The sequence below is a fragment of the Acipenser ruthenus genome, chromosome 32 (assembly GCF_902713425.1).
Source record: "Acipenser ruthenus chromosome 32, fAciRut3.2 maternal haplotype, whole genome shotgun sequence".
Lineage (NCBI taxonomy): Eukaryota > Metazoa > Chordata > Actinopteri > Acipenseriformes > Acipenseridae > Acipenser > Acipenser ruthenus.
In genome coordinates this window covers 2,388,660-2,415,675 of record NC_081220.1, presented here as the reverse complement: position 1 = coordinate 2,415,675, position 27,016 = coordinate 2,388,660, and the positions used below count along the sequence as shown (strand labels likewise).

The following is a 27,016-nucleotide window of genomic DNA, read 5'->3' as shown; positions in this document are numbered from 1 at the left end:
AGCTTCGTTATATTAGCGCAATTCTTTACTAACTTTTACAAATTAGCTTATTAGGGGCTTTGTGTTTTTAAGATGGTTCAGGTGCAGTCCGGGCAGACTGACTGCAGCATCATTACAGTATACCGCACTGCGCTCAGCTTTGTGTGGCGGCTGAGACACAAAATAATGAACGACTATTAAATAAATCACATGTATTGCTTTTTAATGCTAAATATGTATCTGGTATTCTAAGTATTATCAACAATTAATAATTCAGCTCTATTCATATTCAGAATGTAATACAGTATTAAAACTATCAAACTGACTGGAGACATGGAACACATTAATTGCGATCGATTCGATACCAATAGGATTACATAAGAGCTGTTGTGTATAGACAATGTCATAAACGCCGAAATGAACACGGACGGTCTTTATTAAGGGCTGACTCGTTTAGATGTTCGAGAGATCTAGGTGTACTGGACAAATCTACTGGATTTTTTTTCCAAATCGTAAGTGTACCTCCTGTGATAATACATTTAAAACTAAGAAAATGCACAAGCCATACAACGAAAAAAAAGAGTACAGTATCTTACAAGTGATTGTGCTTCAACTCATGTCATTTATGTGATTTCTTGTCCTAGCCATTTGCAATATGATGGTAAAACTACTAGACAATTACAATTGCGCATTAATGAGCGAACATAGAAGTTCAATTAGGAGAAAATATATTCATCCAGCACTAGCTAGACATTTTGTAGATGCCAAACATTCCGTTTCAGATCTTAAATTCTGCGGCATACAAACATTTTCAAGATCGCAGTGGTGGTAATGTCACGGGTGTCGAATGTGTTGAATATTATTTTATTCAGTATTATCACTTATGATTTTTGAATTTTAATTGGATTGGTTTTCCTTTTTTTGCACAGTTTGTTTATTTGAATTATTGTTTTATTTTTGACCATTAGATGCATTTTAAAGTGTATTTGTTCACTTAACCATACGTCATCCACTCTCTGGTCCAGACCTCCTCTTAGGGCTCCTGTCCAGACGCCTGTTTGGGCAGCCCTCTCCATAGGGTGCTGCGCTTCAGCTGAAGGCCTCAGGAGACATAAACCACGAACGCAAAGGTTCTTGTCAGTACCTCTTTTCAAATGTCTTCAATCACCAAGTTCCGCAGTCCTCCCAGAGTGAGTCCACGAGAAAAAATAACAAAACGAAACTAACACTGTCCGTGCACAAAAAAACCCAACCACTCGCTGTCTAATCTCGTCCTCTTTATTTTCGTTTACTTCCCTCCCTCTTTCCTATTCCGGTATCTCCTAGTTCCATGCTCCCAGTCTCTTAGTTCCTCGCCCTTTTTATTCCTCAAAGCCCTTCTAATTCCAGGTGTGTACAGGTACCTGCAATTGTTTGGGGCGGGACCTGAGGTCCGTGTGTCGGCTTGTGATAAACAAAACAAAAAATACTTTAATTATGAACTCCGTTTCACCCGTGCACCAAACAAAATAGACAAATAATAATCAACACAGCAAAAAACACAGTGCAAAGAAAACAAAAAATTATGAAAAGAAAAAAAAAAGATCTAAATAAAATATTCACACAATACTAATTAATACGTGCAAAAAGAAAATAAATAAACACAGGCATAGGGTCATTTGTATCAAATACATACACATGTATTTATGTTTCTTTTGTTGGTAAATTAACCCAATACATTATTGCATTCTGCCACGTCATTAGATGAGCAAAGTCCCTTTGTGCCAGTGCGCATTCAGAGGAGACGCGCTGAGAGAATCCGTCTGCTGTGTCACTCAGTACTGCCAGCTTTCTCCTATTGGTGATATATTGGTCAGCATAGCTGCTTTCCAAGTAATTGACCAGAGACTATTCCGAGCCAATACAACTGTGTTTATGCCCACGTTTCAAATAATGAAAATTATAAAAGCAAATCGCATTGTTTTATGTTTTCTTTACTTTTAAAGCTGAAAATCAAACACACTTCCGACAACTTCATAGCCCTGCTGGCTACGAACAAGTATTGAGTCGGCTGTTTCCCATGACCCTGGTGATACCGAGTGTTTTCCGAGTATCAGCGTCGGCATTACCATGTGTTTGGCATGCTTGCTGTACACTCTAGCATTGCATAATAAGCTGGCATTACACCAGGACTTCGTGGCGCAACGGTAGTGCGTCAGACTCCAGGTCAGAAGGTTGCGTGTTCAAATCACGTCGAGGTCAAAATCGCCTTTGTTTTTATTCCGCACTATTTTATTTTTTAACGTGTTTGAATTTGACTGTTTCCGGACATTTATTTATACAATTTAGCCTATACAACATATTGATTGTATAGCGATCAAACAGATATTTATTGTATTGCGATTCATTTTTATGTTTCATTTGATACAGCACAATAAACTAAAGTGAATCCAAAATTACTGTTGACCAGTCTTCATTGACACAGTTGGGTAATAAAGTCATATTAACACTTCCTTGCATGAGATAGTGAAAATGTGCATAACCTTTCAGTAAGTATTTTAAATTCATTTGGGAAGGTTTAAGATTGTGAAGAAGTTTAAATATGCTCCGTATTTGCGCATTGGGAACTTTGCATAATGACGTTTTTATTAATGCCACTTTCTTACGGACAGTAGTCAGGGTGATGATACAAGACCAGAGCCAATAAACCTGTTATTTTCTTGTCCTTTCACTACCATATTCTATTGTGCTTGTTCAGAATACGCGTGAATCCTGAAAACATCTTGTTAATATTTAAACAAAGCCAACAGTCACTTTATTGATCACCCTGTGGATTAACCGCTATTGCACTACAGATGATTGTGTTAAAGATGTTAATAGACTTTCAGTGTACACGTTTTAGAGCTAAGCGTTTGTTGAGGCAGTTCAAGCGCTGCACTTTCAGGCAGCCAGTTCCAGTGTTTGCCTTTTGGACTTACTCTGGAAGGAATACAAAAAAAAAAAAAAAACATTTGTTGAGAACCGCATTTGGGGGAAAACTTAACAGTTTCGAAAAGCATTTGTAAAGGCATCGGATTCTATTATGGTGTTGCCGAGCTGTTGAACGTTTCTCATTACAGGTTTACTGGATTGCCAAAAAGAATGCTATCTCGAAACATCAGTCTTGTCAAGCCGAAATAGCTCAGTTGGGAGAGCGTTAGACTGAAGATCTAAAGGTCCCTGGTTCGATCCCGGGTTTCGGCAAACAACAAGACGATATTTGTTTTGTATTATTTTGAACTAAAAAAACAGAGCACATTTATTCTTCATCGTAATTGGATGAAATAACACCGTATCAGAGTGCCATTTTCTAATGTGATTAAGAAATGCAAAAAACATCGTCCCTGGGTGGGCTTGAACCACCAATCTTTCGGTTAACAGCCTAACGCGCTTACCGATTGCACCACAGAAACCAACCTGTTAAGCCGCCAAAGCATACGGGAGTGATGAGCAAGGCGAGATGCTGCAGAATGTGATCGAGGGAGCAGAAATCAGAACCTGAGATCACATCTAAGAAGAAAGCAACACGGGGCAGGAAAGTCTATGTAATCAATTATGGCAGCACAGCATATGTCGTTTTGTTAGATAACACCCTGGGAGACAACAGAGCAGTGTGTGTAAATAGCTACAATGGAAACCATATACTTACGACTTAATTTTGATACAGAACTGTGGTCATGTGTAATCTGTTTTCATTATGATAATAAAGCTACAGTTCAGTGGATTATATTTGGAATCTTTGGTTGTGTCATTCACTATTTTCTCAAATAAGATGACAAATTAATAGCTCAGTTGGTTACAGTGAAAGAAACGAGCACCAGTCAGCCCGGCTAGCTCAGTCGGTAGAGCATGAGACTCTTAATCTCAGGGTCGTGGGTTCGAGCCCCACGTTGGGCGTCCTTTTTAAATACAAATTGAAGATGTTTCTTCGAGACAACGGAGCAACGTCTGATTCTGTTCACATTGTATACAGTATTGCAACAAAATTACTTATTGGTCATTGTCAAATAGCAATTGCTATTGTAAAAAGCATGCATCGTTTATAGCTATAACGATACTGAAATAAATAATCTTACTTTTTTGGGTTGACTTCAATCCGTTTCTTTTTTTTTAGAATTGTCTTAACATCATTCATGGAGCATCAGTTGGTATGTGCGTAACAAACCCAATCGGGCCTTGATACGACACCCTAGTGTGTGCTGAAAAAAATAATGCGGTTTTCTACATTAACAAACGCAGCTTGTCAGAATGGCCGAGTGGTCTAAGGCGCCAGACTCAAGGACTCTGTTTTTCTAAAGAATTGTGTGTTCTGGTCTCTGAATGGAGGCGTGGGTTCAAATCCCACTTCTGACAGTTCAATTTTACTTATTTTTAAAAATAATACATTTCAGCACTCAATACCATTTTAATTTCCATTTTAAATCGGACTAAAATAGTGTTCCTAACACAGATTGCATTTTTGTTGTAAACAGACTACTTGTTAACGTCACTGAAAAATATTTTGTGTCCAAACATGTTATTTAACTTGATTGTTTTAAAATTCCAAATAACATATTACTTTGAAAAACATCTCCGTCGACCACTGGATCGTGGTCTCAGGCTGGGATGCGAACCATTGAGAACAGTATAAACGATCTATTACTAGACGCAGCTTACAGGAGAAATGCCCTCGTTTAACATGCTAGGATGATCGACTTCGGCATTCTTCAACTGCTGTTTACATTTGCTAACACGTTATGAGGAAGAACAATATTTTGGTGTCCAAACATGTGTTATTTAATTTGATTGTTTTAATATTCCAAATAACATATTACTTTGAAAAACATATATTTTTTAATACAGTCCTATTTGAGTATTTAAAATATGGTTATATTCAAATGCCAGCAACGGTGTGTTAATTTAACGAAGCGCCTAACGCCGCTCGGAACGTTCGCATTTTTAAATCCTAACGGTCTCTGCTCATCTGAGTGGAATGTTCACGAGCCGGTTGCCTAGCAGCGTCTCCCCCTCCTTCTCTGCCCCGCCCTCTCGCCCTCTCTCGTTGCTCCAGCTAGGAGTTCAAATTTAGCTTCGTTATAGTAGCGCAATTCTTTACTAACTTTTACAAATTATCTTATTAGGGGCTTCGTGTTTTTATGATGGTTCAGGTGCAGTCCGGGCAGACTGACTGGAGCATCATTACAGTATACCGCACTGCGCTCAGCTTTGTGTGGCGGCTGATACACAAAATAATGAACGACTGTTAAATAAATCACATGTATTGCTTTTTAATGCTAAATATGTATCTGGTATTCTAAGTATTATCTACAATTAATAATTCAGCTCTATTCATATTCAGAATGTAATACAGTATTAAAACTATCAAACTGACTGGAAACATGGAACACATTAATTATTAATATTAAAAGAGTACAGTATCTTACAAGTGATTGTGCTTCAACTCATGTCATTTATGTGAGTTCTTGTCCTAGCCATTTGCAATATGATGGTAAAACTACTAGACAGTTACAATTGCGCATTAATGAGCGAGCATAAAAGTTCAATTAGGAGAAAATATATTCATCCAAACACCTTAACGCGTTTATATTCTAAACATGTTTATAAAGTAAACGCCTTGACGCGTTTAAAAAGTGTTACAGATAAGTGTTTATGAATGTTCCAAACTTACACATGGTTTTAGAGTGTAGCTACTGTTGCGTGTAAATGAGTTTGATAATCACGTTACCATATGGTCTAGCGGTTAGGATTCCTGGTTTTCACCCAGGCGGCCCGGGTTCGACTCCCGATATGGGAACGGCTTTGTTACTGTCATTTAGTTCCAGAACTGTGGTCATGTGTAATGTGTTTTCATTATGATAATAAAGCTACAGTTATAAAATAAAAAAGTAATAAAAAAACCTACAGTTACTTTAGATTATATATATATATATACACACACACATACAGAATGATGCAAATATAACTGACTCTATTCACATTCCCATCGCGTGGAACCACGCAGTTTGTTTTTAAATTATATTAATCCCTGGTCAAGACAAAGTCTCTCAGGGGTGGGACGATCATTAGAATGCAGATGTAAGGTCTCCGGTCCCATCGTATAAGCAAGATAGTTTATTCACAAATAAATACATACACTTTTATTTATGTTTCTTTTTTTTGGTAAATTAACACATTATTGAATTCTGTCACGTCACGCTGTGCACTCTAGCATTGCATAAGAAGCATGCACTACGCCAGGACTTCGTGGCGCAACGGTAGCGTATCTGACTCCAAATCAGAAGGTTGCGTGTTCAAATCCCGTCGAGGTCAAAGCCGTCTTTATTTCTATTCCACTATATTTCATTTTTTAACGTGTTTGGATTTGAATGTCTCCGAACATTTATTTATACAATTTAGCCTACACAACATATTGATTATATAGCGACAAACAAATTACTTCCTGGGGGGGCAGTTCAGTTTCAATCAAGTTCCAGTCTCTCTGCCATTATCTTGCGCTGCTGTGTTTGGTCAGGTAAAAAGACCGTGACCAGAGCGGTATGGGCAATCCCGTTAGGTAGCTTGCATGTCAATCTCTCCTTCTTTTCTATTTATACACCCAGCACTGCTTCCGCCCTTCGTCTGTGTTTGTTTTTGGTCTGTGTTTGTTTTTTTGTTGTTCGCTCCTTTCACTGCAGGTCATTTCTCTGCTCAGCGCTGGTAGACAGTATCAGCTATTTTCCTACCTGCTCAGGTGATTCTTTTCATCATTCAGCTTTTGTATTTTTCTGCAGGAGCTCCATCGTTAGTCTTTTCTGCTCCCTCCAGTCTCCAGCGCAGCTACAGCGCCGTTCAAAGCGCAGCGTCATTCTCAGCTTGCTCTGCGTTTTCATCAGAAAGACTGTTCTGATGTCACCGCTGCACTGCAACTCTTTCACACCGGCGCCTCACAGACCATGGTTACCACGGCAATGCCTCATCGAGTGACTCCTGGCAGTGGTAAGTTGCCATGGCGACCAGGCAGCTTTAACAGGCAATGCGAGCCTGTGCCTCACGACTGCAATCTTCTTGCTCCTGCTGCTGCGCTTTTGCAACATGAGAGCTTCAACTCGCCGAATTGTGACATCTAAATACTGCAGGCTCCTCTTCTAGACCTACGTTAACTTACTTATATCATCACTAACTGTTCTAAAGCAAATGTTTTATACACAGACGAGGATTTTAATCGCATTAACCAAATATATGCTACCCTGCTTCACTGAAGCCAGTAGTTTCAATTCCAATCGCAACCTCTAGATGGCAGCATAACACCACAAGCTCTACATAATTTAAGCTGATTTGCTATCGCTGCGAATCTCACACACTCCAAACTTTCTATCGCAATTTAGTCATATGTCCGCTCATCATCTCAGATACTACAAGCTTTAACACATGGTACGAGACTGGAAATCTGTTTGATTTATGAATTAAGGAGTTCCACTATTTGGAGAATGACTGGAGTTGTGAAAGCCAAATCTCTGATTTATGAGTTCACCTTTTCCATTCCAAACAGACATGATGATAGCAAACCGCTGATCAATCCCATATTAACTAAGAGAGGATGGTCTGCATCTCATCTCTCTGCCTTTGTTTCCAGAAACAACTCGGCAGTCGATTTCATATATTTGTTCAGGTCCAGCTGCCACTTCAGCCCTCATCAAACTCTACAACACCAACATCTGTCGTTCAACTAAATACAACACTCTCCAGTCTTCTGCAATCTGCTCATCACTACATGGCCACAGCCTTAGCCCCAGCGACCAAATCTTCATTTACCACTGGATGGAAAACATTTACAACTTTCTGCACTCAAAACAAAATACATCCCATTCCAATTTAATGAACAGCGGATTGTAGCCTCCATAGCCCATGCAATGGATTCTCTTCACTTAGCCCCCACTACCGTTAAAGCCTACATCTCCGGAATTCAGTATTTCTGCCGCCTCATCTCCGTCCCTTCTCCAACACACCTATCCATCCCATCAGTTTGCTGACACTCAGAGAGATCCTCAAGAGCCCACCCTCCCTGCTGCTCCCTCCTGGCTCCCTATATCAATAGACATCCTTCACTCTTTAATCTCTACCCTCAGAAAAGGCTGCTCTGTCTATTCAATAACCTGACCATGGAAGTACTATGTTTAACTGCTCTTGTGAAGCACTTCCTCTGCAGGACTCCTGAAGGAACAGAGTGCACCCTGTGAATTTATCATGACAGCATCAGTGATTTACCAGTGGGAAAAAAAGGCAACAGTTACCAGGACATCAAGGGGAATACAATGAATAGACTCGGAGCGTTAAGCCATTTCAACCATGAGGTCTTGTGAACCATTCACAGCCCGGTCCCAGAAGCAGACCCCAACCCGCGGCAAGTTCCTCCTTTCAATCAGCTGGTGTTCCATTAAACTCCACACTCTTTAGCCTCCCCGAGTCGGCCTGCAGCTTCAGGGAGCATTGCCTTCGCCCCTTCCACTTGCTCTTCTTATTCTACTGCCTGGTCTTTCTTCACCACATTCTGTGCCCAGATTCGTATCTCTCTCACCTCCTAAAACCTTCAGCACCTCCTTGCCTTTATGACAGACAGTTTGTTTATTTGAATTATTGTTTTATTTTTGACCATTAGATGCATTTTAAAGTGTATTTGTTCACTTAACCATACGTCATCCACTCTCTGGTCCAGACCTCCTCTTAGGGCTCCTGTCCAGACGCCTGTTTGGGCAGCCCTCTCCATAGGGTGCTGCGCTTCAGCTGAAGGCCTCAGGAGACATAAACCACGAACGCAAAGGTTCTTGTCAGTACCTCTTTTCAAATGTCTTCAATCACCAAGTTCCGCAGTCCTCCCAGAGTGAGTCCACGAGAAAAAATAACAAAACGAAACTAACACTGTCCGTGCACAAAAAAACCCAACCACTCGCTGTCTAATCTCGTCCTCTTTATTTTCGTTTACTTCCCTCGGCTTCTCTCTCTTTCCTATTCCGGTATCTCCTAGTTCCATGCTCCCAGTCTCTTAGTTCCTCGCCCTTTTTATTCCTCAAAGCCCTTCTAATTCCAGGTGTGTACAGGTACCTGCAATTGTTTGGGGCGGGACCTGAGGTCCGTGTGTCGGCTTGTGATAAACAAAACAAAAAATACTTTAATTATGAACTCCGTTTCACCCGTGCACCAAACAAAATAGACAAATAATAATCAACACAGCAAAAAACACAGTGCAAAGAAAACAAAAAATTATGAAAAGAAAAAAAAAAGATCTAAATAAAATATTCACACAATACTAATTAATACGTGCAAAAAGAAAATAAATAAACACAGGCATAGGGTCATTTGTATCAAATACATACACATGTATTTATGTTTCTTTTGTTGGTAAATTAACCCAATACATTATTGCATTCTGCCACGTCATTAGATGAGCAAAGTCCCTTTGTGCCAGTGCGCATTCAGAGGAGACGCGCTGAGAGAATCCGTCTGCTGTGTCACTCAGTACTGCCAGCTTTCTCCTATTGGTGATATATTGGTCAGCATAGCTGCTTTCCAAGTAATTGACCAGAGACTATTCCGAGCCAATACAACTGTGTTTATGCCCACGTTTCAAATAATGAAAATTATAAAAGCAAATCGCATTGTTTTATGTTTTCTTTACTTTTAAAGCTGAGAATCAAACACACTTCCGACAACTTCATAGCCCTGCTGGCTACGAACAAGTATTGAGTCGGCTGTTTCCCATGACCCTGGTGATACCGAGTGTTTTCCTCGTATCAGCGTCGGCATTACCATGTGTTTGGCATGCTTGCTGTACACTCTAGCATTGCATAATAAGATGGCATTACACCAGGACTTCGTGGCGCAATGGTAGCGCGTCAGACTCCAGGTCAGAAGGTTGCGTGTTCAAATCACGTCGAGGTCAAAATCGCCTCTGTTTTTATTCCGCACTATTTTATTTTTTAACGTGTTTGAATTTGACTGTTTCCGGACATTTATTTATACAATTTAGCCTATACAACATATTGATTGTATAGCGATCAAACAGATATTTATTGTATTGCGATTCATTTTTATGTTTCATTTGATACAGCACAATAAACTAAAGTGAATCCAAAATTACTGTTGACCAGTCTTCATTGACACAGTTGGGTAATAAAGTCATATTAACACTTCCTTGCATGAGATAGTGAAAATGTGCATAACCTTTCAGTAAGTATTTTAAATTCATTTGGGAAGGTTTAAGATTGTGAAGAAGTTTAAATATGCTCCGTATTTGCGCATTGGGAACTTTGCATAATGACGTTTTTATTAATGCCACTTTCTTACGGACAGTAGTCAGGGTGATGATACAAGACCAGAGCCAATAAACCTGTTATTTTCTTGTCCTTTCACTACCATATTCTATTGTGCTTGTTCAGAATACGCGTGAATCCTGAAAACATCTTGTTAATATTTAAACAAAGCCAACAGTCACTTTATTGATCACCCTGTGGATTAACCGCTATTGCACTACAGATGATTGTGTTAAAGATGTTAATAGACTTTCAATGTACACGTTTTAGAGCTAAGCGTTTGTTGAGGCAGTTCAAGCGCTGCACTTTCAGGCAGCCAGTTCCAGTGTTTGCCTTTTGGACTTACTCTGGAAGGAATACAAAAAAAAAAAAAAAACATTTGTTGAGAACCGCATTTGGGGGAAAACTTAACAGTTTCGAAAAGCATTTGTAAAGGCATCGGATTCTATTATGGTGTTGCCGAGCTGTTGAACGTTTCTCATTACAGGTTTACTGGATTGCCAAAAAGAATGCTATCTCGAAACATCAGTCTTGTCAAGCCGAAATAGCTCAGTTGGGAGAGCGTTAGACTGAAGATCTAAAGGTCCCTGGTTCGATCCCGGGTTTCGGCAAACAACAAGACGATATTTGTTTTGTATTATTTTGAACTAAAAAAACAGAGCACATTTATTCTTCATCGTAATTGGATGAAATAACAGCGTATCAGAGTGCCATTTTCTAATGTGATTAAGAAATGCAAAAAACATCGTCCCTGGGTGGGCTTGAACCACCAATCTTTCGGTTAACAGCCTAACGCGCTTACCGATTGCACTACAGAAACCAACCTGTTAAGCCGCCAAAGCATACGGGAGTGATGAGCAAGGCGAGATGCTGCAGAATGTGATCGAGGGAGCAGAAATCAGAACCTGAGATCACATCTAAGAAGAAAGCAACACGGGGCAGGAAAGTCTATGTAATCAATTATGGCAGCACAGCATATGTCGTTTTGTTAGATAACACCCTGGGAGACAACAGAGCAGTGTGTGTAAATAGCTACAATGGAAACCATATACTTACGACTTAATTTTGATACAGAACTGTGGTCATGTGTAATCTGTTTTCATTATGATAATAAAGCTACAGTTCAGTGGATTATATTTGGAATCTTTGGTTGTGTCATTCACTATTTTCTCAAATAAGATGACAAATTAATAGCTCAGTTGGTTACAGTGAAAGAAACGAGCACCAGTCAGCCCGGCTAGCTCAGTCGGTAGAGCATGAGACTCTTAATCTCAGGGTCGTGGGTTCGAGCCCCACGTTGGGCGTCCTTTTTAAATACAAATTGAAGATGTTTCTTCGAGACAACGGAGCAACGTCTGATTATGTTCACATTGTATACAGTATTGCAACAAAATTACTTATTGGTCATTGTCAAATAGCAATTGCTATTGTAAAAAGCATGCATCGTTTATAGCTATAACGATACTGAAATAAATAATCTTACTTTTTTGGGTTGACTTCAATCCGTTTCTTTTTTTTTTAGAACTGTCTTAACATCATTCATGGAGCATCAGTTGGTATGTGCGTAACAAACCCAATCGGGCCTTGATACGACACCCTAGTGTGTGCTGAAAAAAATAATGCGGTTTTCTACATTAACAAACGCAGCTTGTCAGAATGGCCGAGTGGTCTAAGGCGCCAGACTCAAGGACTCTGTTTTTCTAAAGAATTGTGTGTTCTGGTCTCTGAATGGAGGCGTGGGTTCAAATCCCACTTCTGACAGTTCAATTTTACTTATTTTTAAAAATAATACATTTCAGCACTCAATACCATTTTAATTTCCATTTTAAATCGGACTAAAATAGTGTTCCTAACACAGATTGCATTTTTGTTGTAAACAGACTACTTGTTAACGTCACTGAAAAATATTTTGTGTCCAAACATGTTATTTAACTTGATTGTTTTAAAATTCCAAATAACATATTACTTTGAAAAACATCTCCGTCGACCACTGGATCGTGGTCTCAGGCTGGGATGCGAACCATTGAGAACAGTATAAACGATCTATTACTAGACGCAGCTTACAGGAGAAATGCCCTCGTTTAACATGCTAGGATGATCGACTTCGGCATTCTTCAACTGCTGTTTACATTTGCTAACACGTTATGAGGAAGAACAATATTTTGGTGTCCAAACATGTGTTATTTAATTTGATTGTTTTAATATTCCAAATAACATATTACTTTGAAAAACATATAATTTTTAATACAGTCCTATTTGAATATTTAAAATATGGTTATATTCAAATGCCAGCAACGGTGTGTTAATTTAACGAAGCGCCTAACGCCGCTCGGAACGTTCGCATTTTTAAATCCTAACGGTCTCTGCTCAGCTGAGTGGAATGTTCACGAGCCGGTTGCCTAGCAGCGTCTCCCCCTCCTTCTCTGCCCCGCCCTCTCGCCCTCTCTCGTTGCTCCAGCTAGGAGTTCAAATTTAGCTTCGTTATAGTAGCGCAATTCTTTACTAACTTTTACAAATTATCTTATTAGAAGCTTCGTGTTTTTAAGATGGTTCAGGTGCAGTCCGGGCAGACTGACTGGAGCATCATTACAGTATACCGCACTGCGCTCAGCTTTGTGTGGCGGCTGATACACAAAATAATGAACGACTGTTAAATAAATCACATGTATTGCTTTTTAATGCTAAATATGTATCTGGTATTCTAAGTATTATCTACAATTAATAATTCAGCTCTATTCATATTCAGAATGTAATACAGTATTAAAACTATCAAACTGACTGGAAACATGGAACACATTAATTATTAATATTAAAAGAGTACAGTATCTTACAAGTGATTGTGCTTCAACTCATGTCATTTATGTGAGTTCTTGTCCTAGCCATTTGCAATATGATGGTAAAACTACTAGACAGTTACAATTGCGCATTAATGAGCGAGCATAAAAGTTCAATTAGGAGAAAATATATTCATCCAAACACCTTAACGCGTTTATATTCTAAACATGTTTATAAAGTAAACGCCTTGACGCGTTTAAAAAGTGTTACAGATAAGTGTTTATGAATGTTCCAAACTTACACATGGTTTTAGAGTGTAGCTACTGTTGCGTGTAAATGAGTTTGATAATCACGTTACCATATGGTCTAGCGGTTAGGATTCCTGGTTTTCACCCAGGCGGCCCGGGTTCGACTCCCGATATGGGAACGGCTTTGTTACTGTCATTTAGTTCCAGAACTGTGGTCATGTGTAATGTGTTTTCATTATGATAATAAAGCTACAGTTATAAAATAAAAAAGTAATAAAAAAACCTACAGTTACTTTAGATTATATATATATATATACACACACACATACAGAATGATGCAAATATAACTGACTCTATTCACATTCCCATCGCGTGGAACCACGCAGTTTGTTTTTAAATTATATTAATCCCTGGTCAAGACAAAGTCTCTCAGGGGTGGGACGATCATTAGAATGCAGATGTAAGGTCTCCGGTCCCATCGTATAAGCAAGATAGTTTATTCACAAATAAATACATACACTTTTATTTATGTTTCTTTTTTTTGGTAAATTAACACATTATTGAATTCTGTCACGTCACGCTGTGCACTCTAGCATTGCATAAGAAGCATGCACTACGCCAGGACTTCGTGGCGCAACGGTAGCGTATCTGACTCCAAATCAGAAGGTTGCGTGTTCAAATCCCGTCGAGGTCAAAGCCGTCTTTATTTCTATTCCACTATATTTCATTTTTTAACGTGTTTGGATTTGAATGTCTCCGAACATTTATTTATACAATTTAGCCTACACAACATATTGATTATATAGCGACAAACAAATTACTTCCTGGGGGGGCAGTTCAGTTTCAATCAAGTTCCAGTCTCTCTGCCATTATCTTGCGCTGCTGTGTTTGGTCAGGTAAAAAGACCGTGACCAGAGCGGTATGGGCAATCCCGTTAGGTAGCTTGCATGTCAATCTCTCCTTCTTTTCTATTTATACACCCAGCACTGCTTCCGCCCTTCGTCTGTGTTTGTTTTTGGTCTGTGTTTGTTTTTTTGTTGTTCGCTCCTTTCACTGCAGGTCATTTCTCTGCTCAGCGCTGGTAGACAGTATCAGCTATTTTCCTACCTGCTCAGGTGATTCTTTTCATCATTCAGCTTTTGTATTTTTCTGCAGGAGCTCCATCGTTAGTCTTTTCTGCTCCCTCCAGTCTCCAGCGCAGCTACAGCGCCGTTCAAAGCGCAGCGTCATTCTCAGCTTGCTCTGCGTTTTCATCAGAAAGACTGTTCTGATGTCACCGCTGCACTGCAACTCTTTCACACCGGCGCCTCACAGACCATGGTTACCACGGCAATGCCTCATCGAGTGACTCCTGGCAGTGGTAAGTTGCCATGGCGACCAGGCAGCTTTAACAGGCAATGCGAGCCTGTGCCTCACGACTGCAATCTTCTTGCTCCTGCTGCTGCGCTTTTGCAACATGAGAGCTTCAACTCGCCGAATTGTGACATCTAAATACTGCAGGCTCCTCTTCTAGACCTACGTTAACTTACTTATATCATCACTAACTGTTCTAAAGCAAATGTTTTATACACAGACGAGGATTTTAATCGCATTAACCAAATATATGCTACCCTGCTTCACTGAAGCCAGTAGTTTCAATTCCAATCGCAACCTCTAGATGGCAGCATAACACCACAAGCTCTACATAATTTAAGCTGATTTGCTATCGCTGCGAATCTCACACACTCCAAACTTTCTATCGCAATTTAGTCATATGTCCGCTCATCCTCTCAGATACTACAAGCTTTAACACATGGTACGAGACTGGAAATCTGTTTGATTTATGAATTAAGGAGTTCCACTATTTGGAGAATGACTGGAGTTGTGAAAGCCAAATCTCTGATTTATGAGTTCACCTTTTCCATTCCAAACAGACATGATGATAGCAAACCGCTGATCAATCCCATATTAACTAAGAGAGGATGGTCTGCATCTCATCTCTCTGCCTTTGTTTCCAGAAACAACTCGGCAGTCGATTTCATATATTTGTTCAGGTCCAGCTGCCACTTCAGCCCTCATCAAACTCTACAACACCAACATCTGTCGTTCAACTAAATACAACACTCTCCAGTCTTCTGCAATCTGCTCATCACTACATGGCCACAGCCTTAGCCCCAGCGACCAAATCTTCATTTACCACTGGATGGAAAACATTTACAACTTTCTGCACTCAAAACAAAATACATCCCATTCCAATTTAATGAACAGCGGATTGTAGCCTCCATCGCCCATGCAAGGGATTCTCTTCACTTAGCCCCCACTACCGTTAAAGCCTACATCTCCGGAATTCAGTATTTCTGCCGCCTCATCTCCGTCCCTTCTCCAACACACCTATCCATCCCATCAGTTTGCTGACACTCAGAGAGATCCTCAAGAGCCCACCCTCCCTGCTGCTCCCTCCTGGCTCCCTATATCAATAGACATCCTTCACTCTTTAATCTCTACCCTCAGAAAAGGCTGCTCTGTCTATTCAATAACCTGACCATGGAAGTACTATGTTTAACTGCTCTTGTGAAGCACTTCCTCTGCAGGACTCCTGAAGGAACAGAGTGCACCCTGTGAATTTATCATGACAGCATCAGTGATTTACCAGTGGGAAAAAAAGGCAACAGTTACCAGGACATCAAGGGGAATACAATGAATAGACTCGGAGCGTTAAGCCATTTCAACCATGAGGTCTTGTGAACCATTCACAGCCCGGTCCCAGAAGCAGACCCCAACCCGCGGCAAGTTCCTCCTTTCAATCAGCTGGTGTTCCATTAAACTCCACACTCTTTAGCCTCCCCGAGTCGGCCTGCAGCTTCAGGGAGCATTGCCTTCGCCCCTTCCACTTGCTCTTCTTATTCTACTGCCTGGTCTTTCTTCACCACATTCTGTGCCCAGATTCGTATCTCTCTCACCTCCTAAAACCTTCAGCACCTCCTTGCCTTTATGACAGACCTCATGCTATCCCTTAACCTGGCCCCTTCCTCCATCAGGAATGATCTCTCAGGTATACAGCACCAGTTCCTCCTCCGTTCCCCACCCAGCAGTCGGAGGATGCTGCCTGACCCAGCAGAAAGTGTTTATATCTAATCCTTTGCTCTTCTTGTGTCTCCCTCTCTACATCACCTAGCGGCCAGAGCATGCTGCCTGACCCGACGAGAAGGGAAAACTCTTCGTCCCCCTATGTTGTCCTGCTATCAGTATCTAACCTCAATGTTACTAAGCACCATTCCCAAACTCCAGCCCTCAATCTCTCCATCCCTCTCAAACTCCTCTCACTCTTAAACTCTCAAATGTCTCGCCCCTCTCAAGCCTTCTAAGCAACCGGAGAAATCATTCTTAATATCTCACTCCCAATTTTCGCCTCTCAAGCCCTCGTAGGCAACCAGTGAAATATTAGTCAAGGCCTATTTAAAATGTTCTTATGTTCTCTAGAAATGACCCTTTCAAATATAGACTTAACTTTTATTGGCAGACCGTCGGCCCCAACTGGCAAGCTCTACTTCATATGATACAATGACTGGGCAACAACGAGGTGTTCCATTAACAATACAAACTAACTTGAGACAGCCAAGCCGTTAAAGCATACCTTAAGCTTGTCGTGTGATACAAAAGCAAGTTTTGGCATTTTTGCATTGCCTGCCTCATCAAACAAGCTCAAGCCACAGCACACAGCGCTGCTGCATCGGGACAGAGGTGGATTTTAAAGCGACTGAATCAACGAGCTGAGACTACTTTTTGAAGAAATTGAAAACATACCTGTAGTCGAAATATCTGCTATTTAGTTAATTTATTTTTTGAATTTGCAAATGGCAGACTACATTGCCAATAAGACAATCTGAATTGCTCATATTAAGCTGCGATGTAGCCTATGAGAATCACAGGCATGTTTCAAGGGGAATTAGCTCAAATGGTAGAGCGCTCGCTTAGCATGCGAGAAGTAGCGGGATCGATGCCCGCATTCTCCAAATAGTTTTAATGTATCTGCGTATTTAGTCCCAACGCATTATGGAGATAATTACAAATTGTGACAATTCTTTTTAACAGAGTCGCCTGCCCTACATGTGTATTTTAAAGCAAAGTCTCCTAATTTGTAATATTCCCCAGGCTGACAAACTGCAGTGCGCCCTCCATCGTATGCCTTCCGAGAAGCGGAGATTTTTTATATTTTTTGTAGCAATGAAAGAATTTGTCTTATTTGGGAATAAATATAAATGGCTTGGTTTGCTTGCATTGGTTTGAATACATGTAATTGTGATTACAGACTTTCTTGCCCAGTGTTGCTTTCTTCTTAGATGTGGTCTCAGTTTCGACTGAGCAGGTTGGTCTCTGTGGCGCAATCGGTTAGCGCGTTCGGCTATTAACCAAAAGGTTGGTGGTGCAAACCCACCCAGGGACGGTGCTTTATGCATTCCTTAATCACATGAGAAAACGGCACTCTGCTATGTTATTATTTCCTCCAATTACACTGAAGAAGGAAATGTGTTCAGTTTTTTAGTTCAAAATAATATAAAACAAAAAAAATTCTTGCTGTTTGCCGAAACCTAGGATCGAACCAGGGACCTTTAGATCTTCAGTCTAACGCTCTCCCAGCTGAGCTATTTCGGCTTGACAAGCCTCCTTTCTCGAGATAACATTCTTTTTTAGAAAAGTTGTAATATAATTAAGTACATTTCTAAACAATCCGATAGTAACATATATAATCTCAAAGCGCTATAATTTATTTCAACTCTTATGAAAGACAAGTATCCTTGCGCATTATATCATCCCTTGATTGCGAAATGTAATATTAATTAATTGTGTATTTGTAATTAAGAAATGCAGCTACCTTATAATTATTTATGAAAGATTATAAAAATCAAACACTGCTACCAACTCCTGTGTGGAATTTCAGAGAAAATTGCGATAATAATTTAGAACCTTTATTCCTACATTTTTAATGGTAATACTGACAATCCTTTAACAAGTTCACTGTACCTGTGTATTTGCATGGTCCAGTATAAGAAGGTACGATTTTTCTGGAGTTCTTGGTTGCTCAGTTCAGCACCAGTCATCAGAGCTGAAAAACAACAGCAATAGGTACCTGGTATGGTAACTGGACCACATATCATTTATATCAACTGACTGTTTTCCTCCAAAAGTGTCAGTATTTGATATGTTTTGATAGTTACAATGAAAGGGACTAACCCCCCCCCCCTTGGGATTCAACCAACAACCCACAACCCACAACCCTCCGGTCAGGAGTCCAGAGCCCTAACCACTACTCCACACTGCTGCCACACTATTAGAGTCAGTGTTTCCTAGCATGCATCACAGTGAGCAGCTCCTTCCTCCAGACAGACCACACTAGTGTTTAGATGACTGTGTGTGAGGAGCCTTGTGCTAACAATGGGAGAACTGGGGAGGTAACTGCTGCCTATTTCAATTGTCGTATTACTGTGTTATTACATTATGGAGAGCAGTGGTGCTCTGGCTCCCTCTTGTGGTCAGTATTAATACCTGCAGTGTGTCTCTTGCAGATCAAATGAATGGAAGCTATAGTGCTGCTGACAGTAGTAATCTCCTGCATCTTCAGCCTGGACTCCACTGATGGTCAGCATGAAGTTTGTTCTTGAGCTGCTGTCAGTGAATGGAGCTGGAGCTCTAGAGACTCGGTTATTCAGTGAAGAGAAGAGGAGTTTAGGAGCTCCTCCGGGTTTCTGGAGATACCAGGCTAGACTGCTGGTAAAACCAGAGCTACTGGATCTGCAGTTCAGAGTGACACTCCCTCCTATACAGACAGACTCCACTGTGGGACTCTGAGTCAGGACAATCTGACCGCTGGATTCTGAAAACAAAAACACAGAACATCAACCCACCGAGTCAACAGCCTCATCCATTAACTGCATTCCACTGTGTGCTGAGGAAGCGCTGATATTAATAATAATTAATAATAATGAGGATTTCATACCATGAGCAAAGAGTGCCAGTGTGCAGAGGAGGAGCCCCAGTGGAGCCATGTTCTCTGTGTGTCTCAGCGACTGTGAAAGGGCTCAACTGTCAGCTTTAAAAACCCTTAGCAATGGAGCAGTGCAGTTATTCTAGCTGTTGTGTAGAGCAGTGAGGCAGGCACAGGTATGCAAAGCACCTTCCTTTATACAAATCCTGTCCCAGGCAGTTAGATGAGATCTGAGCCGTGAGCACCAGTGGGGCTTCATAGGGTTGGGCCACTTTTACTGTTTTCTTCTATTTTTACCCCAGTCAAAGCTCTCAGTATATCACTGCTGTCTAATCTGTGTGTCTGTCTAAACTGACAATAATGTTTGTGTTTGTTTCATTATTTCAATCCTATTGAGAATTAAAGGGTATGTAGTGCCCTACCCCTAACCCTAGTGTTATACCTCCCCATGTGTTGCTGCTGCTGTACAACTAATGGACCTGTCATTTGTCTTTTCATTGTTCTCATTTTGACAGCTTCTTACTCTTCTAAATGGAATATCTACTTCACTGTCTTTCACAGGTCTTTCCAAGATGTACCTTGAACTGCTACGAGTGTGTTTTCATGATTTCAGTCATGCTAATATTTAACAAGCCAGGGGAAAAGGTAGAAAACTCATGTATTGATTTCTTTGTTGATTGATTGATTGATTGATTGATGTGTGTGAAAGGGCACACACAGTGACTGATCACACTCCATTGCCATGGCAATCCCAGCTCACTTAGAAACACGTGGCTCTTGTATTGACATGTTGTTTTGAGAAAGATTGGAACAAACCAGCTTTCTTTCATTTGGAATGAGACTGAATTAGTGGGGAGTCTGTGATGTAGGGAATTCAAGTGAATATTATGAATGTGTTATAAATATTGCAATATATACATGACATGTGACAGTGCCTGATTATATACACACACACAATCAGTGATCAGAATATTCTCCCGTCTAAAACGGCATCAATGTCAATATCTTAACTGTCAAGAGGATGTATGTGGCCTCGCAAGATATGCTGACGCTGAAAAACTCTGTTAAAATCAGCATGAAAGAGAAGCAGCAACAGCTGCCGAGCCGTCTGGAAATGTGATTCTACGAATAGATTACACCCACTCAAAGGTATGGATACATTTTAAAAAACAACTAAGCCTTGTGTTAGAACTATCTGACCTGGTGCAACTAGTGTCAATGTAGTAATGTGTCAAATTAAAGTTATTAAGACTTACGTTATAACTAAGCTAAGTAAGAACTTACACACAGCTGGTGCAACCCAGCCCAGGATTCATGGACATCTTCATATGAGAATCAGATATGAAAAACATGAGTGTCATTTTTACAATTCTTGGAATAACTGAATGATGTTTCAGAATTTAGAATAGATGGTATCATCACTACATTACTAGATGACCCTGTAGTCACAACAAAATCAGTTTGTTTAAATAGACTAATATTGAATCCATACCTCCATGTAACTGTGTGTTGTTATTGAGCTCAGTGTGTTTGGTGCAGTTGAGCTCCTCCACAGGCCGGGTCCCATTTCATTGCCTTCACCCTCAGCACCTGCAGTAGGTCCCAGCTGCAGCAGTGCAGTCGCTGTGCAGTCCTGCTGAGGGAGGTTTTTGTATGGGTGTGTAGCACTGTGTGAACACATATCTACTGCTGGGTTCGTGGTAACTCTGACAGTAGTAATCTCCTGCATCTTCAGCCTGGACTCCACTGATGGTCAGAGTGAAGTCAGTCCCAGATCCACTGCCACTGAAACGAGTTGGGATCCCAGACTGAAGGTTACTTGCCCTATAGATCAGGCGTTTGGGAGCTTCTCCAGGTTTCTGTTGGTACCAGGCTAGGTAGTTGTTACCATATACTGCGCTGCTGACTTTACAGCTCAGAGCGACTGTGTCTCCTGGGAGAACAGATTTCACTGCTGGAGTCTGAGTCACAGTATACTGTCCACTGGATTCTGAAAATAATAAATAATATAGAAAATTATAATAAACAAGTGAATTGAATTATGAAAACACATATTAAATGTCAAGCCTTTTTTCAGTTACTCCTGTTTAAATTGAACACTTAAACTGTACATTAAGAATTCTCCCACAAATAGATTTTTTTTTCTTTTTAAAAGTGTTTTTCTAAATGATTCTTACCCTGAGTGCAGATGACAAGTGCCCAGATGAAGATGCTGATAAAAGTCATTGTTGTTGTGGATTTTGTTGCCATGAAGGGCAGCTCTCAATCATGAAGTGTTAAACTCACAGGACTATAAACACTCTCAGAGCACTGAAGCATGTGCTGCCAATGCAAAGTGTCTTTTCTATGCAAATTGTCTTCCTTGGCACAGCAGCCACTTCTAGCCAAGCAGTGCTCTTAAGTTTAAACTCTTCTAACTGATGCAATTTCTTTGCCACTCTGAAAAAAATAGCTTATATTTTTGTTTGTGTTGAGTTTGTACAAACACAGCTATTTCTCTCTCTTCTCCCTTCTCTCAAACAATTCATCTTAGCCACAGCTGTGATTATGTAGCTTTGTTACACAGTATAAATAATCATTAATTGTAAAATATTAAAATCAGACCTGCAGGTTAACCTATTCATCATAAACTTTGTGAAATCAAATCCATTCAAGAAGCAAACATTTTGATTTTGCACATTGCTAATGTTGAGTGAAAAGTTTCCAGTTTCTTCCTGTGGACCCACTGGACTGTCTCTGAGGACCCCAGGTTAAGAACCACTGCTCATCATTTTATTACTCTCTCTCCCTCTTGTGTTCACAAAGTGTAGTGCGGTCTGTGCTGCTACAGATTCTCATACCATAAGACTCTCAGCTGCCTCAACTTACTGTGAACATTTAAAAAAGTAAAGAATATAAAAAAAAATCCTCTGAAAGATGTATTGAATTCAATGTTTTTATTGGCTGAAACAGCCGTCTGTTTTTCTTTTATCTAGATTAAAGTTGGAAAATGCTTCCAGTACCTGCAGCAGAAAGAATGCGTGCATATCATGCAAGGATGTGAGAAGAGAAAAGAGTAGGGATGAAACAGAGGAACAGAGAGCAGCAGAAAGCATGCAAGTGGAGTATAGGGAGGAAGAAAAGGGAAGCAGAAAAGAGCAAAGAAACAATGAGAAAGTATAGGAGAAATCTTTCAAAATGACATGAACCAGAACCACAACTTAATGAGAATCATTTGACAAACTCACCGTCAAAAGTTCTCTTTTCAGCTCAGTCACTAGGGAAGGCAGTAAGTGGAGTAAACCGGGCACTTCCAAAGAGCCCCAGGAAGAAAAGTGTCATGGTAAAGAAACTGGCAACTCAATTTGGTTTGGCTCTGGTAGATAAGCACGCTTCCACACAAAGAGCTGAAGTTAGTGAAACAGAATGTCAGGTTTGTGCATTCTATGAGATTGATTGTGTGTCCCGTCAGCTGCCTGGATGAAAAGACTGCATCACTATCAGAAGAGAGGATGCACAAAAAAAAGAATGCACAAAAAAGTGCTCCTGATGACGGTTCTTGAAGCTCACCACCTCTTCAAGAATGAATATCCTGATTGAAAAAATCAGAACATCAAAACAAGTCTGCAGCATTGCACCCTGTGCACGTGCAACCTGTCTGTCTGTCGTTACCATGAGAACACAGAGATGCTACTAGATGGTTTGAAAAAGGTTTGTCAAAATATCCTCAATGGAAATCTCCTGGTCATTGGGTCACTTTGCAACTGGCAGATGAAATGCTGCCTTGGCCAGTGTGACACATGCCAAGACCTTGCTAGTTCTATCAATCAGGTAATACAAGGCAATGATAATGAAGATCCAATTCTACACTACTACCAATAGATGGCTAACAATAAAATGGAACTGCTTGAGTCAACATTACACGATGCCAAGTAGGAGCTCAAACCCAGTGCACCATTCTGCGTGAAGCTATACTTCAGGAAGATTTCTCAGAACACTTCCCTATAAAGCAGCAAGCTGAAAAAATGTGAGATCCCTGTCTGTGCTGCTAGGCTGTGAAATTACTCTCTCTCTCCCTCCCTCTTGTGGTCACAGATGGTAGTGCAGTCTGTGCTGCTGGGCTGTGGAATTGCAACAGAAATCCCTTCCCATGCTGGTGGAATGACATGCTGTAACCTCTATGCTGACACACACTGATGTGAGTCTGCAGGAATAACTGGGGTGTGGGACAGACAGCTTACAGCAACTCTCAGAGAGGAGAGCACGGGGAGAATCATTGTGTTTAAAATGCTGGCCTGCTAAAGGGACATTTTAACATTCTTTAATATTCACTGGCAGGGGTGGAAGTTGCAGATGTTGAGATATTAGAGTCAGTGTTTCCCAGCATGCATCACTGTGAGCAGCTCCTTCCTCCAGACACAGACCACACTGTAGTGTTTAGATGACTGGGTGTGAGGAGCCTTGTGTGAACAATGGGAGAACTGGGCTTACTGGGGAGGTAACTGCTGCCTATTTCAATTGACTTATTACTGTACTGGTATTATATTATGGACAGCAGTGGTGCTTTGGCTCCCTCTTGTGGTCAGTGTGAATGATGGCAGTGTGTGCAGCTTGGCAGGGCACTGATGCCTGTTTCCTGGCTATACAAACACAGAGGGGGATTCAATCAAACACTAAGTTCACAGTTTAATAGAAGAGTGGATTAGTTCTATTTGTATATGTGTTCTAAGCGCTGCACTTCTGTTTCAATAAGTGTCACAGACAGTTCTATGAGATCTGAGCTGTGAACACAGGTGGGACTTGATAGGGTTGGGTGACTCACAGTACAGTTAGATTATCCTTCCTGTAGTTTTATGTTTAGCCTCTCAGTGCTTTCCTGCTCTCTAGGAGGGGCATTAGAAATCTGCCTGTTCACAATGAACTGGCCCATAAGTGTTGAGACATGTGTGCCAGGGAGCTGCTGCACACATAAGGAATGAAGGAGACCAGGTGGGTAACAAGGATGATACAGGAGGCAAGACAATGAAGAATAAACTGCCTTCAATAACGCTGATGTGCTGCTCCTTAATAAAAAATAAGAATTCACTCCGAAATGTATGAATTCCTCATTTATTGATTTTTATTTAAATTTAGACACTTTATTTTTTATTATAAGAAGTTATAATCTGAGGTATATCAATACAGTGTTAACATATTTCAAATGACATGGTTTGTTCATTGTAATTAACAGTAATTTGTATCTTGATTTTCATCTTAACAAAATGTTCAAGTTCGATGTTATTCATTTATGTATTAATATTAGTTTTGAAAATCCATTAAAACACATCAGACTGACACAATGAAAAATCTCAAGCTGGACTCCACAGAGTCAGACAGTGTAACTACACATCACTGCAGTACTGGGCTTTGCTGTTTGCTGGACTTCTTTTTTAATATGTTGTCCAGTGGATCATAAATAAATCAATCTCAATATGCATACAGTTCAATTGTTTTAAAAAATAAACATCCTTCTGTTTGTATATAGAATGTGTTGCTGATGAAGTGGAATCATTAAAAGAGTAAAATGAAAAAATAGTAAATAATACAATTTGAAGTTAAATCTGCAATTTATTTATAAAAATACATTTACTGATAGAGAAGTAAAATGTTTGGTTTACTTTATTTTCAGCTTGTATTTAAACATCAGAAAATGAACAATGTTCACCTGCAGTCCTGCTGAGGGAGGTTTTTGTACGGGTGTGTAGCACTGTGTGAACACCCAGCTACTGCTGGGGTAGTGTAAACTCTGACAGTAGTAATCTCCTGCATCTTCAGCCTGGACTCCACTGATGGTCAGAGTGAAGTCAGTCCCAGATCCACTGCCACTGAAACGAGTTGGGATCCCAGACTGAAGGGTACTTGCAGCAGAGATCAGGAGTTTGGGAGCTTCTCCAGGTTTCTGTTGGTACCAGGCTAGCCAGTTGTTACTGTACACTGCGGTGCTGACTTTACAGCTCATAGCGACAGTGTCTTCTGGGAGAACAGATTTCACTGCTGGAGTCTGAGTCACAGTATACTGTCCACTGGATTCTGAAAATAATAAAATAGAAAATTAAAGTAAATGATTGAATTAAATGATTAAATCACATTACATTTCAAGCCTTTTTTCCAGTTTGCCTGTTTTACTTTTAATATTTATATATTAAGAATTGTCCCACAAATAGATTTTTAAACATGTTTTTTCTAAATGAATCCTACCTTGAGTGCAGATGACAAGTGCCCAGATGAAGATGTTGATAAAAGTCATTGTTGTTGTGGATTCTGTTGCCATGAAGGGCAGCTCTCAATCATGAAGTGTTAAACTCACAGGGCTATAAACACTCCCAGAGCACTGAAGCATGTGCTGCCAATGCAAAGCGTCTTTTCTATGCAAATTGTCTTCCTTGGCACAGCAGCCACTTCTAGCCAAGCAGTGCTCTTAAGTTTAAACTCATTTTCAGCTGATGCAGTTTCTTTGCCACTCGGAAATAAACAGAAAAAAAGTTTTATCTTGCAAACAAATAGAAAAAATAGCTTATAGTTTTCTTTGTGTTGAGTTTGTACAAACACAGCTATTTCTCTCTCTTCTCCCTTCTCTCAAACAATTCATCTTAGCCACAGCTGTGATTATGTAGCTTTGTTACACAGTATAAATAATTATTAATTGTAAAATATTAAAATCAGAGCTGCAGTTTAACAGATCAATCATAAACTTTGTGAAATCAAATCCATTCAAGAAGCAAACATTTTGATTTTGCACATTGCTAATGTTGAGTGAAAAGTTTCCAGTTTTTTCCTGTGGACCCCCTGGACTGTCTCTGAGGACCCCAGGTTAAGAACCACTGCTCTGGATTAAAGAGCATCATTTTATTACTCTCTCTCTCCCTCTTGTGGTCACAGAGTGTAGTGCAGTTTGTGTTTGGTGTTTTCTCCTTTTAAGGTTGTGGAGAGATATTCTCATGCCATAAGAGACAGGTTCGACTCACTCAATTTATCGTGAATATTTTCAAAGAGCAAAGATCTGAAAAAATTCCCCTAAAAGATGTATTGCCATCTTTATGAATTCAGCGTTTTAATTGGCTGGGAGACTCTAATTGATTTATATTATCCTTTGAGCCACTTTGTGTGAGTCAATGACCTAATAAAAGTTTAGTCACCCCAGCAAGTTAAACCAGTTGCTTCCAGATTGTTTTAATACATGCACTCCTTTTCCAGTCGGCTCCATAGCGTGGAACACTCCCTGTTTTTCACAGAACAGGACAGGTATAGAAGCCTCTAACCTGTCCTTAAGAGCGTGATTATGCACATTTGCTTGCAGTTTAAACAATGGCTCCCAGGAAACCTGTCCCTGAAAGATGAACGGATGTGGTTTCAGCACCTGTTACATAGGACAGCTCCAGCCATAATACATTAAAACCATTTCAAATAAAAGCAAAATTGACAAAAGTCCCTGCAATGGGGGATCTGTATGGGTCGTTCCATGGTGTAATGGTTAGCACTCTGGACTTGTGATCCGGGTTCAAATCTGAGTGGAACCTGTTTTAATCATGTTGTAGTTATCTTACAAAATACACCTTATCGTCTGGTTTTGTTTTAAAATAACTAAAGCTTTGAACTACTACAGCTAGTCCAAAAAAATGAGTGGTGGGACTGTGTCAAAGTGGCTGCTTAGTGAGAACAGGTGCAGAGGCGATGCAGTGCAGGAATAATCACAACCAGAATCTGGAATCCGTTTGGAAAAGGGCTCTTTT

The 27,016-nt window shown here is 40.3% G+C and overlaps 10 non-coding genes and 1 gene segment (V, D, J or C); 9 read left to right on the top strand and 2 right to left on the bottom strand.

Moving 5' to 3' along the window:
- Positions 1-3,128: 3,128 nt before the first annotated feature.
- trnaf-gaa (transfer RNA phenylalanine (anticodon GAA)) lies at positions 3,129-3,201 on the top strand. The gene has a single exon. It is a non-coding gene; the product is annotated as a tRNA-Phe (tRNA).
- A 620-nt stretch (positions 3,202-3,821) lies between these two features.
- Positions 3,822-3,894, top strand: trnak-cuu (transfer RNA lysine (anticodon CUU)). Its single transcript has one exon. It is a non-coding gene; the product is annotated as a tRNA-Lys (tRNA).
- Positions 3,895-4,239: 345 nt separating this feature from the next.
- Positions 4,240-4,350, top strand: trnal-caa (transfer RNA leucine (anticodon CAA)). Its single transcript has 2 exons — positions 4,240-4,277; positions 4,305-4,350. It is a non-coding gene; the product is annotated as a tRNA-Leu (tRNA).
- Positions 4,351-6,234: 1,884 nt separating this feature from the next.
- trnaw-cca (transfer RNA tryptophan (anticodon CCA)) lies at positions 6,235-6,306 on the top strand. The gene has a single exon. It is a non-coding gene; the product is annotated as a tRNA-Trp (tRNA).
- A 4,515-nt stretch (positions 6,307-10,821) lies between these two features.
- trnaf-gaa (transfer RNA phenylalanine (anticodon GAA)) lies at positions 10,822-10,894 on the top strand. The gene has a single exon. It is a non-coding gene; the product is annotated as a tRNA-Phe (tRNA).
- Positions 10,895-11,514: 620 nt separating this feature from the next.
- trnak-cuu (transfer RNA lysine (anticodon CUU)) lies at positions 11,515-11,587 on the top strand. Its single transcript has one exon. It is a non-coding gene; the product is annotated as a tRNA-Lys (tRNA).
- Positions 11,588-11,933: 346 nt separating this feature from the next.
- Positions 11,934-12,044, top strand: trnal-caa (transfer RNA leucine (anticodon CAA)). Its single transcript has 2 exons — positions 11,934-11,971; positions 11,999-12,044. It is a non-coding gene; the product is annotated as a tRNA-Leu (tRNA).
- A 1,884-nt stretch (positions 12,045-13,928) lies between these two features.
- On the top strand, positions 13,929-14,000 carry trnaw-cca (transfer RNA tryptophan (anticodon CCA)). Its single transcript has one exon. It is a non-coding gene; the product is annotated as a tRNA-Trp (tRNA).
- Positions 14,001-17,655: 3,655 nt separating this feature from the next.
- Positions 17,656-17,729, top strand: trnan-auu (transfer RNA asparagine (anticodon AUU)). Its single transcript has one exon. It is a non-coding gene; the product is annotated as a tRNA-Asn (tRNA).
- Positions 17,730-17,865: 136 nt separating this feature from the next.
- On the bottom strand, positions 17,866-17,938 carry trnaf-gaa (transfer RNA phenylalanine (anticodon GAA)). Its single transcript has one exon. It is a non-coding gene; the product is annotated as a tRNA-Phe (tRNA).
- A 6,998-nt stretch (positions 17,939-24,936) lies between these two features.
- LOC131703178 (Ig kappa chain V region K29-213-like) lies at positions 24,937-25,601 on the bottom strand (the record flags this gene model as incomplete). The annotated part of the segment is given in 2 exon segments: positions 24,937-25,316; positions 25,485-25,601. Coding segments are annotated over 2 exon segments (453 nt in total), but the record flags the coding sequence as incomplete, so codon positions are not given.
- Positions 25,602-27,016: the final 1,415 nt, after the last annotated feature.